Source organism: Leptosomus discolor, chromosome 13, assembly GCF_034619465.1.
Source record: "Leptosomus discolor isolate bLepDis1 chromosome 13, bLepDis1.hap2, whole genome shotgun sequence".
Taxonomy (NCBI): Eukaryota; Metazoa; Chordata; class Aves; order Leptosomiformes; family Leptosomidae; genus Leptosomus; species Leptosomus discolor.
In genome coordinates, this window is record NC_141403.1 from 4354579 (window position 1) to 4376760 (window position 22182).

General features: G+C 43.6%; 1 protein-coding gene across 3 annotated transcripts in view; it reads left to right on the forward strand.

Annotated features, from left to right (window-relative positions):
- MAPRE2 (microtubule associated protein RP/EB family member 2) overlaps positions 1-22182 on the forward strand; it is an 88860-nt gene that overhangs the window by 63524 nt on the left and 3154 nt on the right. For all 3 annotated transcript variants that reach the window (XM_086472762.1, XM_086472759.1, XM_086472760.1), the window contains 4 exons: positions 774-919; positions 2828-3041; positions 14757-14896; positions 19432-19590. In XM_086472762.1, coding sequence (XP_086328888.1) covers positions 774-919; positions 2828-3041; positions 14757-14896; positions 19432-19590 — 659 coding nt within the window. The remainder of the gene's footprint in view (positions 1-773; positions 920-2827; positions 3042-14756; positions 14897-19431; positions 19591-22182) is intronic.

Below are 22182 nucleotides of genomic sequence, written 5' to 3' on the forward strand. Positions count from 1 at the left end.
ACTCGGGACAGTGTTCAGAAATTTTACCATATGCTTCCCGCTCTGCGCTGAACTAGTTACACACACCCCTACCCACTATGTAAGTTCAGATAGCCCTCAAAGTTGAACTTCGAAACCTTATTGTTTTGAGTGAGACTAAAGCTGGCAGCCCCGCTTCTGAAATCTATGGGTGGACTATGCTAAAGTCTGCTGCTTTAAATACTGTTTCCAGGAGATGAAAATCAGTAAGGGTGTTTGTTTTAGAGGGGTGGGAACTGGCTAGTATGTTTTAACAAGCTGGCGTGTTACAATTACTTTTTTTTTTTTAAATTGTGGTTTGATATAATCTTAAATGATTGCCTTGGACTTGATTGGCATTCGGCTACAAGTGCCAGAAGAAAGATGATCTTGGCTTGATTGAATTCAGGGGGCTGTGAGGATTGGTGGATCTTATTAAGAGATTTCCATTTTGACTGCGATCTTCTCATTGTATGGACATCAGCTTTTTAAGTAGAAGAAAGATTTACTTTGCATTAGTCGTGGTGGTTCTTCAGATGCTACACAACAGTGCGTCGTGCATCCAGACTGAATGGAAAACCCCCCACGTTAATGTGTCGCACTGCTTGGTGTACATTAGACAAGTAGATCTTGGGTGCGCAGGGTTGGGTTGAATTACAGAAGGGACGTATTCAGCAGAGGTGCTTTCTGCTCACGCTTTCTGCTCGCGACATTAAACGCTGTTTGGTCTTAGCTGGGTGCATCTGGATTAACGTCAACGCATTCTCTTGTTATAGGAGCAGCTTACTGCCAGTTCATGGACATGTTGTTCCCAGGGTGCATTAGCTTGAAGAAAGTAAAGTTTCAAGCAAAGCTGGAGCATGAATACATTCACAACTTCAAACTTCTGCAGGCATCGTTTAAAAGAATGAACGTGGATAAGGTAGGCATTTTGTGTTTGGGTTTCGATCACTACAAGTTTCAAAAGTTGTATAGACTGAGTAAAATCAATAAATAGGAGAAACAAAGTCCACTTTTTCAACTTTTGGACTGAGAACTGGAGTATGTGAAGATGTTCTTCTTGACCTTTCATCACCTGAAAAGGATATTGAGGCATGAAGGAGGAAATTTGGCTTGCTCCGTGTAGGTACAGACTGAAAATTGAGTGCATGTGTCCGCTGAGGAATTGCGCAGCCTGACTTGTTACATCTTAATATCAGAGACCCTTTTGATAAAATACCATGTGTTCGAAATTCCTTACCATCAGTGAGCCTTAAATTTAGGTACAGTAAAATTACTGGTGACTTGGAAATATGCTGTTCTTACAAGTATCCCATGTTTCTTGTCCAAAACAGAGTTTAAGGAATTTAAATTATTCAAGAGGTAGAATAATTTACCCAGCGATTTGCTAGGTTGGACAGCACATGTGATCTTGTAAGGTGAAGAATGGAAGTCTCTTAGAAGATGGCTTGTTCAACCGTAAGATACTGGTTTATGCTTGAATGTGAGAGTTTAACAGGCTCGCCAATATAAATTACTGTGTTGATAAAAATGAATAATGCAAGTTATGTTGTCATAGTTTTAGTTTTACACAGATGCACTACCAGTATACCCTTTTAAGGTTCTGCTCTGGCTTTTAGTGTAGCCTTACTCTGAAATTTAAACAATCTTTAATAGAGAGTCCCATAAGACTTTTATAAAGCGCTGGAAAACCCTCATTGTTTCCTGAAATGTTGTGGATGTGTCTGTTTACAGTGTGAATTGCTAGTGAAACGTTCGAAAGCCTGATAAAGTTAACATTGTCAATTTTTCTGTAGGGAGCAAGCTTACTTATACCTTCTCAATGTAGAATTAAGATACAAATGGAATAACCTGAAAGGACAAGCAAAATGCTACGTTAATCCTTGTACCAATGTCATAGATTATGAAATGCTGTACAGTTGGCTTAACCTTGAGGAAGAAATGAAAATTGCAATGGTTTTAGGTACCCTTTTTCCAGCTGAAAATTGAATATGTTCAGGAGGCATTAAGATCCATTTAAGTTGGCTCTTTAATCAGTTGCATGAATTAAGCCAGGCAGGGCAACCCTCCTCCTGCAGCTGTAGTCCCTGTCTGCCCACAGTGTCTGGGAAGCTCGAGCATTCTCATGTTAACCCAAGACACCTTTTGCAGGTTTCATTTCTGTGAAAAAATTTGCAGGATAGGGAGACATCCTCATAGCCTTTCTTTTGTTTTACTAAAACTTCATAGGCATTTTAGTCAACTCTGCATGTCCACAAACTGTTCTATGTATAGCTCTACATGGAATGGAAAAAAAATTACAAGGTTAAAACCTCAGGGTGAATTCGTGTGATGAACATGTACTACCAAAATGTAGGTTGGTTTGCACTTCAGCATGTCTTGGGAAAGCTGCTGGGTTTTTTGTAGTTCAAACAGCAGGGCAGAGAGCAAGAAACTCCCGTCTGGACCTTTTGAAGAATTGTTCATTTTTAGTATGCCCAACTGTAGCATGACCATTAAAACCAGAAATCCCTAGTTAGCTGAATGTAGTGTTATGCCCAGAACAGCTTCATTCACCATGGCTGTCACTGCAGTGAGAAAGGAGTAAGGCTGTGGAAGAGCAGTTATAAAGGCTTACATAGAGGCTGGGTCTTTGTTTTATTTTGATTTTATTTCTTACTAAGAGCACTTGCAAATCCACCAAAATTCCCTTTCTTTTAGGAAGGAAACAATGGCAGAGGACTGTATGCTGATATAGTTAGTAGATTTTTTCCAAATAAGTGTGTATATATAATTTTTATGTTTAAAAATGGCAGTGATATATTATTGGAACCTTTATTCTACTTTTCAGGTAATTCCCGTGGAAAAACTGGTCAAAGGGCGCTTCCAAGACAACCTAGATTTCATCCAATGGTTTAAGAAGTTCTTTGATGCGAACTATGATGGGAAGGAGTATGATCCTGTGGAAGCTCGACAAGGCCAAGATGCCCTTCCCCCACCAGATCCTGGTGAACAGATCTTCAACCTGCCCAAAAAGTCTCACCATGCAAACTCTCCGACTGCAGGTATTTTGCATCTTAAAGAATTCCCTTTCTGTCTCTGAAGACAATCTGTTTTACATAAATACATATTATTTCCTCGTGTGGGTGGGCCAGTCTTTTTGCCTTGTCATAGGCTTAGCACCCGAGATGGCAGAAGTTAACTTCTTGTGGTGTGCTCTAGTTTAGCCCAGCCCTATCAAGCGTAGGGTCTCCTCCACTGAACCCTTGATGTAAATGATGTGGATTCTGCTGACACTGATTCTGATGGTGGAGACAAAGGCACTAAACCTTCTTGTTCCTGAATGTGGCATGTGGTTTTCAAGAACATTAAATGCAGTGTATTCCTCTCTCACACTTCCACCCTTACAGGAAATTGCTAGCACAGGCTGATTTCTTTTTAATTTTTTATGGTGAGTGAAATGCTTCCAAATCTTAAGGCCTGACCAGAAGGAACAAATTAATCGATTTGTGTTTTTTATGTGCTTATAGTTCAGATATACTAGTCTTCTTAAGTGAACAACATACAACTATTGCTCTTTCACAAAAATACCTCTGTCTTCTGACTTTGTGTTTGTCCTGGTGCTGCTAAGATAGAGTTAGCTTTCTCAATTGGAGGTTGTATGGTGCTATGTTTCAGATTTGTGACCAAAACAGTGTTTATAAGACATGAATGTTTTCATTGTTGCTGATCAGTACTTACACCGTATCAGGGCCTTTTCTGCCTCTTGCCCCACTCCACCAGCGAGCAGGCTGGGGTTGCACAAGAAATTTGGAGGGAACACAGCCGGGACAGCTGACCTGAGCTGACCAAAGGGATATCCCAGACCATGTGATGTCATGCTCAGCATGTAAAGCTGGGGGAAGAAGGAGAAGGGGTGGATGTGTGTGTGGATGTGTGCCTGTGTGTGTTCAGAGTGATGGTGTTGCCTTCCCAGGTCACCGTGACGTGTGATGGAGCCCTGCTCTCCTGGAGATGGCTGCACTCCCGCCCGCGATGGGAAGGGGTCAATGAATTCCTTGTCTCGCTTTGCTTGTGCGTGCGCAGCTTTTGCTTCACCTATTGAACTGTCGTTATCTCAGCCCACGAATTTTCTCACTTTTGCTCTCCTGATTCTCTCCCTTTTCTCACTTTTGCTCTCCTGATTCTCTCCCTTTTCTCACTTTTGCTCTCCTGATTCTCTCCCCCATCCTGCCGGGGGGGAGTGATCGAGCGGCTGTGGGGGGCTGAGCTGCCTGCTGGGGTTAAAGCACACCAGTGTTTCTGGAACAGGCCAGAGGACTAAGCCTGATCTTTGGTGTTTATGTAATATGGGCATGACTGGTCACTAAGTAGATGCCATTTTTAGACTGACAGTTAAGTGAACAGGAGAGCAGCTAATGTTTTTAAACAAACAACAAAAAATCACTAAACAAGTGTTGCTGGGGTTGATTGCCTGTACACGTATAGATTTGTGCATACAGAAACACACATGCGCACACACACTTCATTCCTTTATTGATTTGTCCTGGGTTTACCTCATTCATGCTAACCCATTCCTCAAATAAGTATTAATTTTCAGTTGGATTGTATCTGTGAGCTCGCTTCTCATGGGCTCAGCTATGCACTGGTGCTGGCAAAGGGAAGGGGCAGGTATGAGGCACCCTCAGTTTTAGGCTGGCTTATGGTCTGGAATCATACCCAGATATTAGCGTTCTGCTCTGATCACTTCTGACGTCAAAGAGGGGCATACTTGGCCAGCTGCCTTCAGCTCATTAGTGCTTCCAGGAAATTGAGCACCTAATAGCAGGCCAGCGCTGCTCTGGGCTTCTAAAGCTTGTTTACATCTTTGTTTTGCATCATCTTGTGTCTGAAGTTTTGAATTTCAGGGCCTGATATGCTGTAATTTCCCATGTGATGTCTTGCACTGCCTTTTGAAAACAAATAAAAAAACCCAAGTGCTAGTGTCATGGTGTTGTCCAGTTGAGAAACTGGAAGAGACACTTTCATTAAATACAGACTTCACCATGCTTGTTAATTCTTCTTGCAAATGGTCTGTTTTTACCAAAGTCACAAATGTGTAATCCAAATTAAAGCTGCGGGGGTGACAATCCTAGAGAAACAGAATAGCCACTGGAGTGGAACCAGCCAGCTGATAGGGAGGATCATGCAGCGATCTCTTGTTGTGTGGCTGGATGTATGAAGAGCATGTCTTATGCCTTCTCAGCCCTTGTAGGGAACTGGACAGCTGAGATAGCATGATGAGTTTTGGTAAGATTCTGTGGCTGTGAGAGTTAGCTTTTTTCATGGAAAGCTTCCTTCATTGCTAACTTAAGTATTGTCCAGAAGTATGACAGGCAGGACACGAGTTTAATTTCTGTTGGGTGGAGGAGGGGGGATATGGACTTTACACGACGCTAGGTAAAATGGGAATTCCAGCATTTATTGCTGCTTGCGTTTTAGAACAGGACTATTTCAGTTAGACACCAGCCATTCATAGGTTTATTCAGTTGCTGGGTGAGCACATTTTTGTTTCACTCATGTATTGTGCCTTTGTGCCTTGCCTCACCATCTCACGTAACGTGGTTGCCTGAAAGGATGGGAGCCCTTACTGGGTTCCTGTTGGTAAAGGGCACTCTGGGAGGAGTGCCATATGCATCTGCAAGCTTGTGTGTGCCTCGTCTCCTGCCATTTGGGAGTAAATTGGGATGATGTGGAAGCAAGTCCTGGGTAGTTGGGAAACTGCCATGAAAGATGTACTTCTGTACCTCTGTCTTGTGCACACGCACGCTTAGCTGGAAATGAAGGAGTATTCGTTACAGTTATAGGAACCATAATATGCCATGTGAGCAAAACAAGTGCAGCCATTTATACAAAAAGGGCAAAAAAGAGAAGGTCTGATGGGTTCTTCTGCAGCAGGTTAAGAATTCCCCACCCCTTCTGGAGCTTTGTCTTTCTTGATGATACAAGCTCAAAGAGGGGATACATGTCCAGGAGTCAGTACAACATCAGGTGGCATGGATTAAACTGCTATCTGTGACACTTTTGTTGATTATTTTGTTATTCTACTTTCCTGGATCTTCGGTGAAACGGCTGAGGTTTTGGACAGAGCTCTACTTCCACTGGCTTTGTTGTGGGAGCAGTAAACTTTGTGGGCTACTTGATGCAATAACCTCTTATACCAGTGCAGCAAGCATTTGCCAGCATCTGTAGCAGTTTACCGCAGTAGCTTGCCCCTTTTTTGTACATTTTCTATTTTTATGTCATTTTTAATTTGTGTGATTTGCTCTACATTAACACTGAAGCTTTGAAACCTTAGTACTGCCTTGTTTCAGTTCATTAACAAAACAAAAAGAAGCAATAGTGAAAGAAAATAAAAGAACCCAGAAGATCTTTCAACATAATCCAAAAGTTTTTGAACAGTGTGCAGTCGTCCTACCTAAATATATGCAGCCGTTGTTCAGTGTCAGGAGCAGGCAGACATACGGGTACTCATTCATACTATATTTTTTGTTTTCACAGACTTTTCAATACGCGTATTCTAAATTGATCAAATGTACACATTTCTAAATAAATGTAGTTTATTTAGCTACTAGTAATTTCATATGCGTTTCAGATGATTCCTGTTGTTCCATGGAATAAGTCTTCCAGTGCCTTTTGGCAGTTTTGTTTTTGAATGATTTAGGAGGTGCTGATCTCCTTAATTATTCATAACTGCTTCATAACACTCTGTTCTAACAGTGTCTTCTCAGAGGTAGGCTAAGATACGTCTTCCAGTTAACAAGAAAGTGGTCAAATCCCTAAGAACTGCTCTGAAAGCTTACCCACAAAGGTACTGGCATGAGGTAGAATTATTTTTGGTGTCTTAATCTGACACTAAAGCTTGACAAGACCCGTGGTATCAGGTAGCTGCTTTCCATACCTATGCATGGGTATTTACCCCTGTCTCTGCAAATGCAGAGTGTGGTCTTTATTTCGTTTTTAAAAATGCTTTTAAAAACCCCCAGAACTCGAGAAATCTGAAAAGGCACTGTTTTTTGTGTTAATCGGGGAGCAGGCCAGCAGCCATGGCCCTACCCCTTCCAAAGGCAATCCGACTGCGGAGTCAGCGCAGGTCAGGGATAATGCAGCTCGGAAATGGGAGCGTAAATAGGTCCCTACAACTAATCTGCTGGCCACCCTCGCGGTGCCTCGGCCCTTCCTTGAGAGGCGGAGGCGATTTGTGGCCGGGCTGATGGCCGTACGGTGGGTGGGTGGCTTTGGTGGCGCGCGTAAAAGGCTGCTTCAAGGAAGAGTAGGAGCAGCAAGGACTTGCCAGGTAAATGCAGCTCCCTGCTGGGGGAACGAGGGTGTTTTCATCCTTGGAGGAGCGGAGCCAGCAGCACAGACCACCGCTGCAGGCTGTCTGCCAGCATCACCACAGCTGCTTTTAGATACGGTGCCATCTGCCAGCCCTGAGCCGCCTTCCCATCTCCTGCAGCCTCCGCTCTTCCCTAATGCGGTAAACAGCCTACAGATGTAGAGCCAAAATGATGGTAAGGGATTAAAATATTAGGGCATTGTTGTTTGTGCCAGTTCTAATGCTCTCTGTGGAAAATAGCAGGAAAAGCTTCATCTGATCAAATTGAAAGTGGTGATCAGGTTGTCAGGATTTCAGCTTAGTGTCTTACGTAAGTATTCCTGTGTGTCAGAGCAAATCCATGGAGCGCTGCTTTGTGCACGGGTGTGGGGTGTCAAAAATACACGAGTAAAAGACAGCTTAATAAAATTAATTATTTACATGTAGGCGAAAAATGCGAGAGGTTCTTAGATCTGAAGGCTGTTAGAGATTTCAGTTTGAAATATTCAGTGAGAGCAGGATGACTAAAGCAGAGCTGGAAAATACTGGAGGATCACATGAGGGCTAAAAATACTCACGCTATGACAGGGAAAATAACCAGGGCAGAATGAACTGTTTGTGCATGAATGCTTTATATATAACGTGCGTGCCATCGAGGAGCAAATTATGCAAGAAAAATACCGATTTTCTTTAGGGAAATGGTATAGCCTACTGTGGCAGATGTGCTGTAAATTAATTTTGAGGGATAAAAATATTCAACAAAACCAGTCTTTATTTTACCAGCCAGTGATCCGATTAGGACTCCTGGGGGAACTAGAGAACTCCTTCTAATGCTTTTTTTTCTTTCCTTTCCACCAAAAACATGCCACCTTTTCGCCGGGTGGCGGGCAGTTGGTATGGGCAGTGGCAACCCCCGCTCGTGGTGGTGCGGTGCTCGAGGGCAACGTGGCAGAGCTGGAGATGGGCAGAGCCGCGGGGTGACAAACTGAGACTGCTTTTGTGGGTGGTTCATACGAGGCCAAGGAATTGTGCTGCCCGACGGGAACAGCATGTGCAGTGACAGTGCTGGCCTGGGAGGCGGAGAGGAAAGTGGCTCAGCCTTAACACAGACACACCTCCTCTGCCAGCGTGAGGAGAGTTTAATTTTTAAACCCGCTGAGCCCGAGAATTTAGACCACGAAGCAATGCTGCTTGCAGTGCAGCAGCCAGGGCCTTTTTTTTTTTCTTTCTAGAAAGAAGGTTGTGTTTGAAAAACAGTGGTGAAAGTTGCTGTCTTAATTTGCGGTGTATGATGGGTGTGGTTTGAATGTCTGTGTTGCTCAAATCTTTGTGTGATCTTTCGTTTTTCGATATGCATTTCTTCGCGTATTTTGTTTCAGATTTTCCTTTTGAGACTGCGTTGTCCTTATAGCTAAGCAGACAGTCAAATTTAGAAAAACGCAGATTTTAAAGAGCGTTTCAAAATTTAAATTGTATTCTTCCGTTAAGCCCATGTGGAATGGTTTCATCTGTTGAAGATGAATGCTTGCATGCTTGAAGGTGTTTCTGCAGAAAATCGGGGTTCAGTGGAGAACAATTAATAGTTGCTGTTAAAATGTTGGCTATTTTAAATCTAAAGAAAAGTCTTAATTTAGATGGAGAAAAGGCTGTCGTTAGTTCCCATCTATCAAATCTCTTTCTATTAAAGAGGGATTCATGCCACCAACAGAACTTTTTCATCTGATGGGTGGACCCCATTGTGTGTTCTTGCTTGGATTGCTCTGTTGAAGTTTGTAAAGGTCCTTCGGTTTCAGGTATTTGTACACGCTTCTCTTTGCCAGCAGTGGTGATCAGGGTAGAGCTCATCAGACTGTCCTGTGGCCAGCAGCAGTGGAGGTATGAAGAGCTGAGGGGACAGGGGGGTCCTGCCACCCAGGGGCAGTTAGCACCACAAAATAATTCGTTAGCACCACTGCAGCATGTTGGGATGCTGCAAGTAGAGTCAGGGTTTGTCTGAGGTCATTTCATTCCCATTAAGCATCATTTGTGATCGCTTGCACCGTTAAGCATCCCTAAAATGAGCAGTTTCTTGCATCCCAGCGTAGCTGCAACAGTAAGCACGTGTGAATATTAATTCATCTGCTGTTCTCATGCATTTGTTCTGAGGGGAGAGTTTTTCTTTAGCTTGTGAAGAAAGTGCTAGCTCTGTGGCCTCTCCGTGGGTTTGTTTTTTCTTCTGTGGCATGAGTCAGGAATATTCATTTTATAAAATCCTTTAATTTGACTGAAGATAGACTGCAAGTGATTCCCAAATTCCACTGAAGTACTGGTTGTGCAGGCTCAGCCAAGTCTCATCCTTGCTCAGGGCTTCCATTGCTCTGCACACCATCCTCATGCACGTCCACACTGTATTCATGCACGTGGTTTCTTGGAATTTTACATAAATACTTAACGGTGTACTAATTACTCATACAGCTTCAAGGAAGATTTCTCTCTAAATATTAAATAGGTCTCTCGTCTGCAAGACTGTGCTTGTGATGTAAAGTGACCTGGAATTCGCAGCCTAGTTTTGTTGTACCCAAAACCTGCACAGTGCCAGCATCCGCTGTTTTAAATCGCAGAGGTGTACATCTGTTTGTAAAACTTGGGTCTTTAGCAAAAAGACAGTGAAGCTGAAACTGCGAGGGATGTATTTAATGATGATGGACTGACTAGTAATTGTTTCTGGAGCACCACAGATAGAAACCTGTAATGCATTTCAAAGCTGGTTCATCTAACTTAGTTCAGTACAAGGACAAAATAATTTGTCTTTCAACTGTGAATGTGTTTTTCCCGTCTCTGCTGGCGTTAAATCGGCAGGTACAAAAAGTTATCCAGGCGCTAACTGAAGCAGCTGCGATACTGTTCACAAAAAATTCTAATTGGGCCCTCCGTTGACCTAAAATCAAAGCATGTTGTAACAGTTCTCACGGAACAGTGGAGGTGGGAAGGCACCTCTGAGATCATCCAGTCCAACGCCTCTGCTCAAAGCAGGGTCACCTAGAGCTGGTTGCCTTTCAGTCAAGTTTTGAGTATCTCCAAGGGTGGAGACACCCCCCTCCCAGCCTCTCTGGACACCTTGTTCCAGTATTTGATCACCCTCAGAGTAAAGAAGTTTTTTCTTAGGTTTAAATGGGATTTCTTGTGTTCCAATTTGTCCCCATTGCTTCTTGTCCTTTGACTGGGGACCACTGAAAAGAGCCTGTCTCTATCTTCTTTGCGCCCTCCCTTCAGGTATGGATAAGACCTCCCTGAAGTTTCTCTTCTCCAGGCTGAACAGTCCCAGCTCTCTCGGCCTTTCCTCATACGTGAGGCGCTCCAGCCCCTTTGTCATTGTCATGGCCCTTTGCTAGACTCTTTCTAGTATGTCTTTCTTGTACTGGGGAGCCCTGAACTGGACCCAGCACTCCAGGTGTGGCCTCACCAGTGCTGAGCAGAGGGGGAGAATCACCTCCCTCAACCTGCTGGCAACGCTCTTCCCAGTGCAGCCCAGGAGGCGGTGTGGTGTTGGCTCGTGCCCAACTTGGTGTTCCACCAGGACCCCCGAGTCCTTTTCTGCCACGCTGCTTTCCAGCCCCTGGGCTGCTGGCATGTTCTGGGGCATGGGACTGTTCCTCTCCAGGGGCAGGGCTCTGCTCTTCTCTTTGAACACCAACAGTGAGCTTCAAAAGGAGTTGGTAATGGGTAACCTTTATGGCACCGATTGCAGTGCACTTCTCTTGGTGGTCAGTGGAAAGAGCTGGTTATCAGATATTTTGTATATAAAATATTTGTGTAAGATTTTGTGCTTTCTCAGAATATGTAAATGGGTTATATATAAATATTTTCATAGAAGATATGATGTTGGACAGAATTTAAACAGCTTGGATTATATAGCCCCTCTGAGCAATGCATTAGGAGTTATTCCACAGTTGCACTAATTGACTGCAAAGCCGTTGTGGTGCTGAGTAGCGAAGTCATTAAGTCTACCAAGATCTTTCATCTCCATTTAGATATCGGGCTGTCTCAAGTCCTTTGCAGTACTCCACCAACCATCTTTTAATTCTGTTATGAAATTAAGCTTCTGTTAGGATGGGAGGCTTATCTCTGAGCTGATTCTAAAACTGATGTTTCAGAATAAATGTGCAGTAAAGCTTTTTTTTTTTTTTTTTTCCCCCTCCAGGAAATTTTAAATTAGAAATCCCTAGGCATCCTCTGTTGCAATTAAGTTCTATCCAGCTGTCGCTGATACTGTCTAAAATACTGAGGTTATTTAGCTGGTTTTGAGCTGTGTTACTGAGGTTGGAATGTTGTGTTCATTTAAGAGCTGGTTCTGAGCAGCAGAGCAAAAGTTGATTTCTTTTGATTTGTCTGGACTTGGTAAAGCTTAGTAACACTTTGGTGTTCAAAAGGCTTTGTTGTTTTCAAAGGAGGGCAGAATATAATGTGGTGTAGTGGTGCTATCCAGCCCTCTCTGCCCGCAGACGGGGGCTTGAAGGTGGGCTTGCTCAGCACGTGCTGGGAGGGCACCTCAGCTGCAAATTAGAGAGGATACCTGGGGATGAAGTGTTTGTGCCTGCTCTGTCCTTAACTCTCTCTGCAGGTTAAAGAGACCTGTGTATTTAATGATGTTGGGCTGTCTGTGATCAGTACCCTGATCTACAAAGAGCTAGCTCGCTTTGCAGGGCTGTTGAGCATGAAAGGGAGCAATATGCCGTGGCTGCACAACGTGCCTTGCTTCGGTCTTGTACCATGGCCCCGAGGAGAAATGGTGAAGAACTAATAGGCTGGGGATGCTGCCCTAGAAACGCTGAGCAGCTTGTCCTGTGCTCCTGGGCAGGTGCTCGCTGCCTAGCGAAGGTCCAGCGCTGCCTTCACGTGGAAGAAGGGTAGTTGGTAGAGGGGGGAGCTGCATCGACCAGCCAGAGTTTCACATCTGAAGGTCCGCGGCTTGTTTTAGAGCGTTTAATTTTCAGATATCCCAAATTGCATCTTGCAGGTGTAGGATACAGTAAAAAATAAATGTTGATACATTGGTTTAATATACATATATATTATTTTAAATGTTGTGTAGGTAACTCTTGCAGTTGCATGTGACACAAATATTCATTAAATAACTTGAGACCCAACTAGAATGCTGCAGTCAAAGTGATTATTTCACGTGTGTGTTCATCGTGCATATTTTGACACCAATTTTCTTCTGTTTATCTGCAAATGAAAATTATTTTCCTGGCTTTGAGAGCATCTTAACAACCGTGCTCTGAAGCAACTGATTTTTAGTTAGTCAAAGTGCAGATTGAACCTGGAAAGTGTTGAAGGCGGGGTGCTAAAGTTTGTGAAGTTGCCTAAAGAAAGAAATACCAGGAAAAGATCTTGGGCATTTTTAATGTTTTTCCACAAATGATTTATTCTTTGCTGATCTAAGTATCATGTGAAAAGAAGTTTAATTTCAGGCATGTACACAACGTTGACTTTTCCCAACTTCAGCGAGTCTGTATACTGTATCTGAAATCTGCTAGAGGTGAGTTTGTGTGTGTAATTAGAAGGATTAGAAGTTATTGGGCTGCAGATACCAATTAAAAAACAAACAAACAAACAACACACAACACCAAAAAAACCCCAATTTATTTTTTTCCCTTATCTGTCTCATTTTGAGGCATAGAAAAGGAGGGTGGACACCCTGCACAGAAATGCTTGCACAAGTCAACTGAATTATCAAGTTGTTTATTTATGTTCTGTTGGCATTAGGTGACCCAGTTAATACAGAGTTATCCTTAGAGGCAGGAGGAGATGGTTGTTACAGAGAGAGGCCTGTGACTAAATCAGAAAAGCCTAAGCTAGCTTGATTAAATAACCCGTTGCTGCTCTCCTTTCCTATTGCTTTTCAGCTCCTCCAAGGGACCACTGTGCACAGTTCTAGCTCAGTGAGACGGTGTGAGCGCCGGGCTCTGGTCAATATGGGCAGCCCCACAAGTTGGCTTTCTCCCCCTCCTGCCTTTCCCTGCCTCCTTGCGCTTTCTTCCTAGTAACGTCTTCGTAAAAATTTGGGTTTACAATTAATTGCTTTATTAAAGTGTGGTCTGGCACTGGGGATACGTTGTGGAAGTGACAACTTAGAAGAATTTGTACTGTGCCATAAATCAAATGGTCTTATGGGAGGAGCAGCTGGCGAGGTAAGGGGTGGAAGATGGTTGATGAGAGAGCTGGGGCAGATCCCTCCAGAACTGGTGAACTGCAAGCTCAGAGCTCAGCTGGGTGCTTGCTGGATTTGGGCTCTCTCCCACACCCAGGGGCCCAGGCTTCGGAGCCAACAGCATTTGATGGCAGAGGATGCCCACGGAGCCCGTCAGCGTGCCTGGACAACTGGGTTTTGCTCTTAGTGATAAACGTGGGTGCTGCGAAGCAGGACTTCTGATTCACGTGCCTGCTTGATAAATCCAATAAAACAGGTCGGAGAGAGGGCTGAGTTTCTGTTCTGTCTTCTTGACCCAAAGCGGTTTTTGTACCAGATGTACGTCCGCTGCATCTGATATTTTATTCCTAGTTGGCAGGACTGAGGAAAGGGCTGTGAGCCGGAGTACAGTGCCGGTGGGAGCCTGGGCAAGGCGGAGGGGTGGGAGCCGGGGCTGAGGAACTCCACCAGACAGCGGACAAGGAGAGGAGAGATGGCAGAGCGAGGTGCGAGGGGCTGGCTGTGAGGTTCGTATGAAGGCCCTGCGAGCCCTTTCACTTAAATGTTCCTCTGCTGGGGCGTTTGCGTGCCACGGGCGACGTAAAAGGGTACCCGCGCGCAGGCGCTCCTTGGCGGTTTCGCTGGTGAAGATGTTGCTCTGTGTTCTGGCAGATTTGCAGTGCGAGTAATTAAAAACAAATAGCGAAACCTAAGCAGATCAAAACTCATCTCTTGGTCGCTATGGCAACTGCGAGTTCAGCGGTGGATTTAATTCTGCATGCTCTGTCTGAATTTCAATGCCCTTGTCTCAGGGATGGTTTACCTTTGAAAATGAGGGAAGCACAGGGGCGGTTTAGCTGAGTGTGTCTCAAGTCTGTGCCTTTCTCCGGGGAAACTGAAGATAGATGCGTACACCAAGTATTGGGCCGGGGGAATGGTCTGTTAACAGCGTGTATTTTAAAGCTGAAAGCAGCTGAGAGCTAAGGGAGCTTTATATTCTTAGTCTGATGTTTCTTTATTTTAGTTTCAGAGTTACTTCGCTCTCAGTAGCAAACTCAAAGTAAAACTGGTAGGAAATGTGGGTTTTCCTTTCCCAGGGTGTAGCAGCACTGGAACTTCCTCCACTGTCACCTTGAAGTAAGAGAGAACATGGCTGGCTGTGAAATTAATACTTTTGTTCCGGTACCAGGTTAATAGGAATGAATTTATCATGGAGATAAACCTTGATCTTTATGTATTTATTGTATTTTTCAGGTGCTGCTAAATCCAGTCCAGCTTCTAAACCAGGATCAACACCTTCTCGCCCATCTTCAGCAAAAAAAGCTGCACCAAGCAGCTCAGCATCCAAATCAGATAAAGATTTGGAAACTCAAGTCATACAGCTCAGCGAACAGGTAAATTTGCTTTAGGCATAAAATTAGATGCATTCATTGTCACAAGCGGACGTGAAATCTAGTATTGTGAACGATGCTTTCCAGAATTATGAAGGGACAAAAGATTGAAATAGCTCAGCTGGGAAAAGGAGAACAAAAAACCAAGTTATTTATTTTTTAAAATAACGTCTGACAGAGGTGACTGGTGTTTGCCAGTATGTTTAAAAGGCGATCTTAGGAATGACAGGTAAGTGTTGCTGAAGTATGATAATTTTATTAGATGTTGAAATGTATTTTTTTATTTCACTTGGATAGGAAAAATCCCAATAGTGTCTTTGCTGTTGTGTATTACAAATTTGAAATAAATCATTTTAGTGTGTCGTTGTGGAGAAAACAAGGCTGTCTGTAATACCAAGGTGTTAGAGATTTGCAGCTGAATCAAGACTAGCTTGTTGCACTCTGCTTTCTGGAAGGAAGGTGTTAAGAAGGTAATACGCCTTCTTCATTTAAAAATGTGATCTACCTTTGTGAGACTACTTGGTTATATTGTAAATAATGTTCTGCAATATAAGTAATAAAGCTTCAGGATGTCTTTAACGTTAGGCATGTAAGGGCTTAATTTTCATTTATGCTATGGAGCTTTACACCACTCTGTCGTTCCTGGACATGTGAGGGTGTCTGCACTGGACATGAATAAATATCTGCGTCTGGCTCAAGACTGTGCTGTCAGAATGGTGAAAATGCCACGAGTATAAATGAGGCCTGATCCCTGTGTTTGTCCTGGACAAGGGAAAATGGAAAGGAAAAAACCTCGTATTTTAGAATCTGAGCTGCCTGGCAGCTGCATGCAGGAGGAAGTCATTACTCTGGATCAAGTATAATTTTCCACAATTAAGGGCATTTCAGTTTCAGACTTTCATTGACCTGAACAACAAAGATTTCAGTTTGCTGGGGCACTGTTTGCAAATTCTTGGTTACTGTTAGACACTTGAAGGTGGTGGGTGGATAGCCACATCCCAAACACAGCATACTGCGGCTTCAGGGTATAATTCTGAGCAGCAGAGAGCACAACAGGGTCTACCAGCCTTCCAAATGGGCTTTTGATTGTTGCTGTAACAGAAAAGTTTTTAAATGTTGCACAAGAAATGGATGTATATAATTTTCATGGATTTTTTTTTTTTTTTTTTTAAATCAATGTGAGAGCGGAGTTCAAACGTCAGCTTCATGCAACTTAAACCGTGACATTTGTACTCAGAAGTCAGGATGTGTTTGCTTCAGGAGGAAGAGTTGGTTGGGATCTGACCAGCATAAAAATATTTGATCTTTACTAAAATAGGCAGTCGCTATCACATCCACTGCTAATGTATTCCTAGCGCGTTCCATGTGTGAAAACCTTAAGCTTTATATACAAATAACCCTGAGGGAAGACTGATGATTTCCCCCATCACCAAAGAGGAGAAGAAATTTTGAGCATTTGGGAAGTTGGTGTTTTAATAGCTAGTTTTTAAGAGACCTCTTCTAGCTAGAATGGTCTGGAAGGCTTTTTTTTTTTTTTTTTTAATGCTGGCAGCAATTGATATCTCATTTCCCACTGATGGTTACTTGTGCACCCTGAGCATATAACACGAGCCAAAAAAGCGATGCTGCAAGGAGCTCTGAGCCAAGTTTTTCCTGACCCCCAGATTGAACATGCTGGAAGAGCCAAATGGCCCGTGTTTTACCACTCTCCGGCAACCAGGGAGATGAGGGCAGCAGCCACTTTTACCCAGTTGCTCTCTTGATTATGAGTTAAGAAATGTTGAAGGGTGTCTGCAGATATCAAATTCCTATATGACTGTAACAGACTTTTTTTCAGCCCTTTCATGGATGGCAGCTAAGGGATCTTGAAACATATCTGAACTTCCATGCAATTTGTAGTGGAAAGTTTTAAGTAGTGGGGCTGTCTGTGTGTGCTGGATTTTACCATCGGGCAGCTTAATGAGCTATTTGCAATAATTGTAAGCCATCCATAACATTCGCTAGTTTAAAGGCTCCCAACAATCTTAAAGTTTCTCTTAAAATGGTCTGAGCTATTGCCTTGGTCTGTGCTAGTAAATTGAACACTTCCAAGGAATGTTCTGTGCGCTGGAACTCGATTACCCATAGCATTAAAATACCAAAGTGGTCCCTGCTGTGGTTTTGGTCTGTGCTGACTAGCACTCTCCCAAAGAGTTTCTGAGTGCAGCTGAGGAGACAGCACGGACCAGGGACCATTACATACGGAGAAGGGACCTTTACATACGGAGAAGGGTCCCGGGAACTGTTAACTCTATGCTCCTGTACACATAGTTTCTGAAAACAGCACCGTCTTGGCTGCATGTCTGCAGTATGTGCTTAATCTCCGACCTGGTTCTGCAGCCCTGTGAATATTTGTACTGCCAGTAAGTGCCATCAAAGACCAGTTAGTAAGAACTTCTGTCTTTGCACCCGTTAACTGGATTGCAGAGGGTTACTTCTGGTCCAGAAAACAGATCATGGGAGTTAAATGCGCACCGTTCCTCACACAGGATCAGCCTTTTGGCATGTTCTCAGAAGGAAGAAGTAGGATGTGGATGTGCAGAGTACCTGAGGGAAAACAGTGTGTCACAGACGGGTAGTTGATATCTAACTGGAGAAAAGCCTGTCTGGGTTGGCTATAACGATGTTTACTGTATACTGTAGTTGATTAACTAGGTGCATGTTTGCATCATTTAATGATTCTGTTTCTTGAAACGGAGTGACTATCGTAGAACAAAAATGGGAGAATGCCTTCACAGTAAATAGGTCAGAAGGGAGGATGGTCTGAGCTATTAGCTGCCAGTGTTTCAGCTGAAGTTCGTTGTTTTCCCAAGCTCTAGCAAGCACAGAGCAAGAGATCTGGAAGCAGTTATGTTCTTGTTCTGTCTGGATGCAGGTGTTGCCCTCAAGGAATATGCTGCTGCAGATCCAGAAGACGTGTCTTGTATGTGAGGCCTTCATCTGTAGACCAAAATATTGTGAACTCTTGTTCCGTTTTGCTATTCCTACTTTGATGACTAAGTAGTTAATTTTAAGGTGGCTGGTCCTTGTATCAATCATAGATTCAAACTGTCAAGGGAAGACTTGTCACACTTGAGCAGCTGGTCAGAAGTGGGTTAGTACTTGAATGAGATGCTCTGAGAATCCTGCCCTGGTAACAGGTCAGTTCTGCTGTCTGACACCTCTGAGAGTGCAGTGAGAGGTCAGCAAAGGCATCGCTAGCTCAGCAGTTACGGAAGAAGGAACTGATAGGATTTAGTAGGCTGTCCAAGCGGTGTTTGAACCCTGCTGGTGTTTTTACTAGTGAAGGAAATAAATTAGCTTGCAGTAGCGCTGGCAACTCGACTTTCTATCACATTATATCAGTTCAGTGAAATGTAGTCTGATGCGATTAACGTATTTAGCATGTTTTATTTAGAAAATCATTTGTGTAATTGCAGGCCGTAAAACGTGGCTGCTAATTTGGCCGTAATTTGGATGTGATCAGGGTCAGCGTGTTTGCTGTAGACATCTTCATCTGCGATTATTTCTGTGGGTTGTGATACTGCTGTTCTCTAAATCTGAGAGCCTCTTGCACGTTACCCTGATTGTGTGCACCCCATTGGACAGTAGTTCATCTGTTATGCTCCCACAAAATTGTTCTTTTTTTAATATATATGTATGTGTGTGTGTGTGTGTATATATATATGTATAAACTATATATTGCAACATCTGTCGTGATTTATAGGAAGCCTAATCTGTAGCAGCTATGTTGCCCATAAATGATTTGCAGCAGTCCTGGTGGTGTAATTGAGACTGACAGCATAGCTTGAAGACTCCTGTGAACCAGGTTGCAAAAAGAGATACGTGGCATTTGAGAGAAAGCGTTGATAGAAGCAGCACATCCGTCAGGGCAGAAAGTCTTAAGGCGCAGCCGGGCACGGCATCAGAGCGACAAAACACGGGTCTACAACAGTGTGGTGAGTGGGGAGGCAGAAAAGGAGAGGTGAAAAAGCAGCACGGCAGCCCTCACATTTGCAACTAGAGGACCTTTTCATTTCCTAACGAGACCATTTCCCTCTGTGAGCTTTTCTGCTCGATCTGGTTTTTGAGGCAAGGAGGTATTGTCGGTTTCCCAACAACTGCACATTAATCCAGGCAAAAAAAATGCAAGTACTGAGCTGAAAGCGTTATTAATTACCATTACCTGACACCTCTGGCAGCTTTGTTAGGAGACAAGTCTTAAGTAGCCCTGATTCCTGAACTGCTGCTTTGGGTTTCTGTATAAAAAGGCACTGAGAAAATTGACTTTTAAGGATCAAGGTTAAGATGTATCCAAGAGGCATAATGGAGGAGCCTGATTTGCTGTTCTCTATTGTATAAGGATCGATCTAGCACTTCAGGGAAGAAAAGTGGACTTAATTTTAAGCTATAAAATTGAATGTATATTTAAGTTTGTTTAGCATGCATGATTTTAGACTGAGTTGTTTTGTCTGCAGTGCACCGCACAACTGATGCATCACGTCTTGGTTTGTATGCAGGTACATTCATTAAAACTTGCACTTGAAGGCGTGGAGAAGGAAAGGGATTTCTACTTTGGCAAATTAAGGGAGATTGAACTTCTCTGCCAAGAACATGGAGGAGAGAATAATGACCTTGTCAACCGGCTAATGGAAGTCCTTTACGCTTCAGAAGAACATGTAAGTTCAAGCTTAATGTCTTTTATTTAGACAAAACGGCTTAATCTCGTAAAAATTTATTGGCACAGAATTGGGTCATGTCCGATATTTAGGTCAGCAGAGCTGTAGCAGCCAGGATTTCCCTGCCTCCCTCCCGCCGAAGGAAGTTTGCATTTGCAAACAACAGGCTTTTCAGCTTGGGGAAGGCACGCGGGAGGCAGGTTACTTTTCGCTGCTTCGGTGTAGGTTTTGTTTTCTAGGTTTGCTGAAGTTGATCTGAAAGGGGAGGGGGTGTGTTGCAACTTTTAAATTGATTTCATGTGGTTCTGAGCCTTAGTTTTGTTTTCTCGTCTTCTGCCTTTATGCAGAAAGTCCTCTACTCGTGTTCTTTGACGTGTTGAAAATCACAGAAATTCTGACAGAACTTCTACAGCTGTGAACCTTCTCCAGCCCATGTGGCAGTGTTGTAATAAGCACGGTGCAGGATGCCAAATACATAATTACATCTGCAGAGATAATGCTCTCCAGCATTATTTTTTTTTATCCTGTTGCTATAGGCAAAATTCTTCCCTGTGCAAACCCAATAATCCTCTATTACCCAAATTTCAGCAACGTATTGTCTGCAAGATTAAGCAAGAATTTCGTTGCATCTTAGACTTAGTGCTGTAGACACTGAACAAAGCAAGAAGCTGCAAAGGGTGCTGGTTAAATTCCTCAGATACACTCAGGGATAATGATTCACTGGAGATTTAGTGGAACTACTCCCATTCATGTTCCCTAAATCCCTGTGTGCACTGCACTGACGATTGACCCTTCAGTCTCCAGTGGACGATGGCTTTGGCTCCAGGGTGTATAAGCATCAACTTAATCTCTCGGCAGCGCTGCGGTACTGTCGGCCGTCTTGTGTCTGTTCCCAGAAGGCTGTAGTCAGCTGACTTTATAAAATTTGATATCAAAATTAGTGCTAACTCGCCTGCTTTCCTAAAAAACACTAGTAGAGCATAGATGAAAGTTAGGTGCAAGAGGGACACGAGCCTGCTGCTGACAGGGACCACTGCTCAGATGAGAAGTGACAGGGGAAAGAGGATTTGTTCAATGGTGCGGGATGAGCGCCAGAGAGGAAACGGAGGAGGAAACCATTATTTTCACAGGAATAAACAATAAGACAAATTTGCCAGGCACGTGATAACAGGCTAGAAGAGTTACATGTATGTAGCGGTCAGAGAAAATGTCTTCTGGATTCAAGAACAGTGATTTATTTATAAAGCGAAGCCAGAAAAATCCCTCTTCTCCCCATACCCCTACCACATCTGTCTGTCTGTTGGCTTCGGCAGCAAGTGATCCCGCGCCAAGGAATGCGTTTGTTGCTTCTCTTCCTGCAGTTTTCCTTGCGGGCAGAGCACGTTACAAAATGTTCTACTCCAGTCCACATCCCGGTGTTTTATCTGCTTCCTTCCTCCAAGCCTTTCTCTGTTGAAAGCATCATCCGTGCCGGCGCGTGAACCGCACACGACGGCCGTGCCTTTCTCTGAGAGGCCTCGGCAGCTGGAGGCTGGGAATGGCACTGCAGCAGGAGAGCGCTGCTCCCCCAGAGGAGAACACAGAGGCCGTTCCCCACGCAAATTTTTTGGGTACCTTTTAGGGGGGGACTCCATCTCCTCATCTTTTGTGGTGCGTTTCCTCCTCAGTTTAGCAGCTGGGCTGCAGTGTGCGGAGGGAAGAGCCCAGTGCATTAGCCCCAAACCAGAGATGGTGGCTCCCTTGCTGAGGCAGATCCTGTCTGCTTTTTTGGGTGTGGACTTTGCGGTCTCTTTGCCCTTCGGTTCTGTTTTTTCTCTCTCTGTAATGAATTTGTCCCAAGTTAAATTCTATATATTGCAGCATTTTGCAGGTTAATCCCTCGGTAACAGCGGTTTGGCTTTCCCAATCCCCAGATGGGAAATAGTCGCAATTCCCAAACCACAGGCAACTCCAGCGTTCCTGGTCTCTTGCTTATGATTTCATTGTAAATCCATCTTTTTTTTTTTTTTCAATCCCTGTTTCAGAGTGTCTCAAGTATACAGAGGCAAAGTGGGAAAAAAGATTTACATTAATTTTTCAATGACACTGTGGCCATGAGGCTTGTTTTCAGGAAGGGGATGCACAGGAACGCAGCTCACCCGTACTGCCCAAGTGATCCCTGATCAAAGCCTTGTACCTGAATATCATGACTAACTTAAATTTCTTTTCAGTTCATACTTCCAATAACTGCTTGGTAGCAATCTCAGACTCTTCCTCCCTAGCTGTAACTTGACAGGCATCTGCTGTATTCAACATGGCACAGAGATCATGTCTTATTTTTCATATCAACTGTTCTTATTCAGAAGGGACAAGTTCTCCCTTTTTTATATTTAATTTTCTGTTAAGATTAATTTAATCCTCCTAAAAGAAAGAAAAAAAAAATCTGGACAGCACTTTAAGTGGTTATATCTCCCAGTAGCTCATAGGTCCCCTGTGAGCATTGTCAGGTGAATTCTGTGTAGAATGATTCAGAATGCAAGTACAGAGTTTTGTCCCTGTCAAAAGCATTCTCCAGAGGTTGGTTTGTATGGCACTGAAGAGATTTTTATCAGG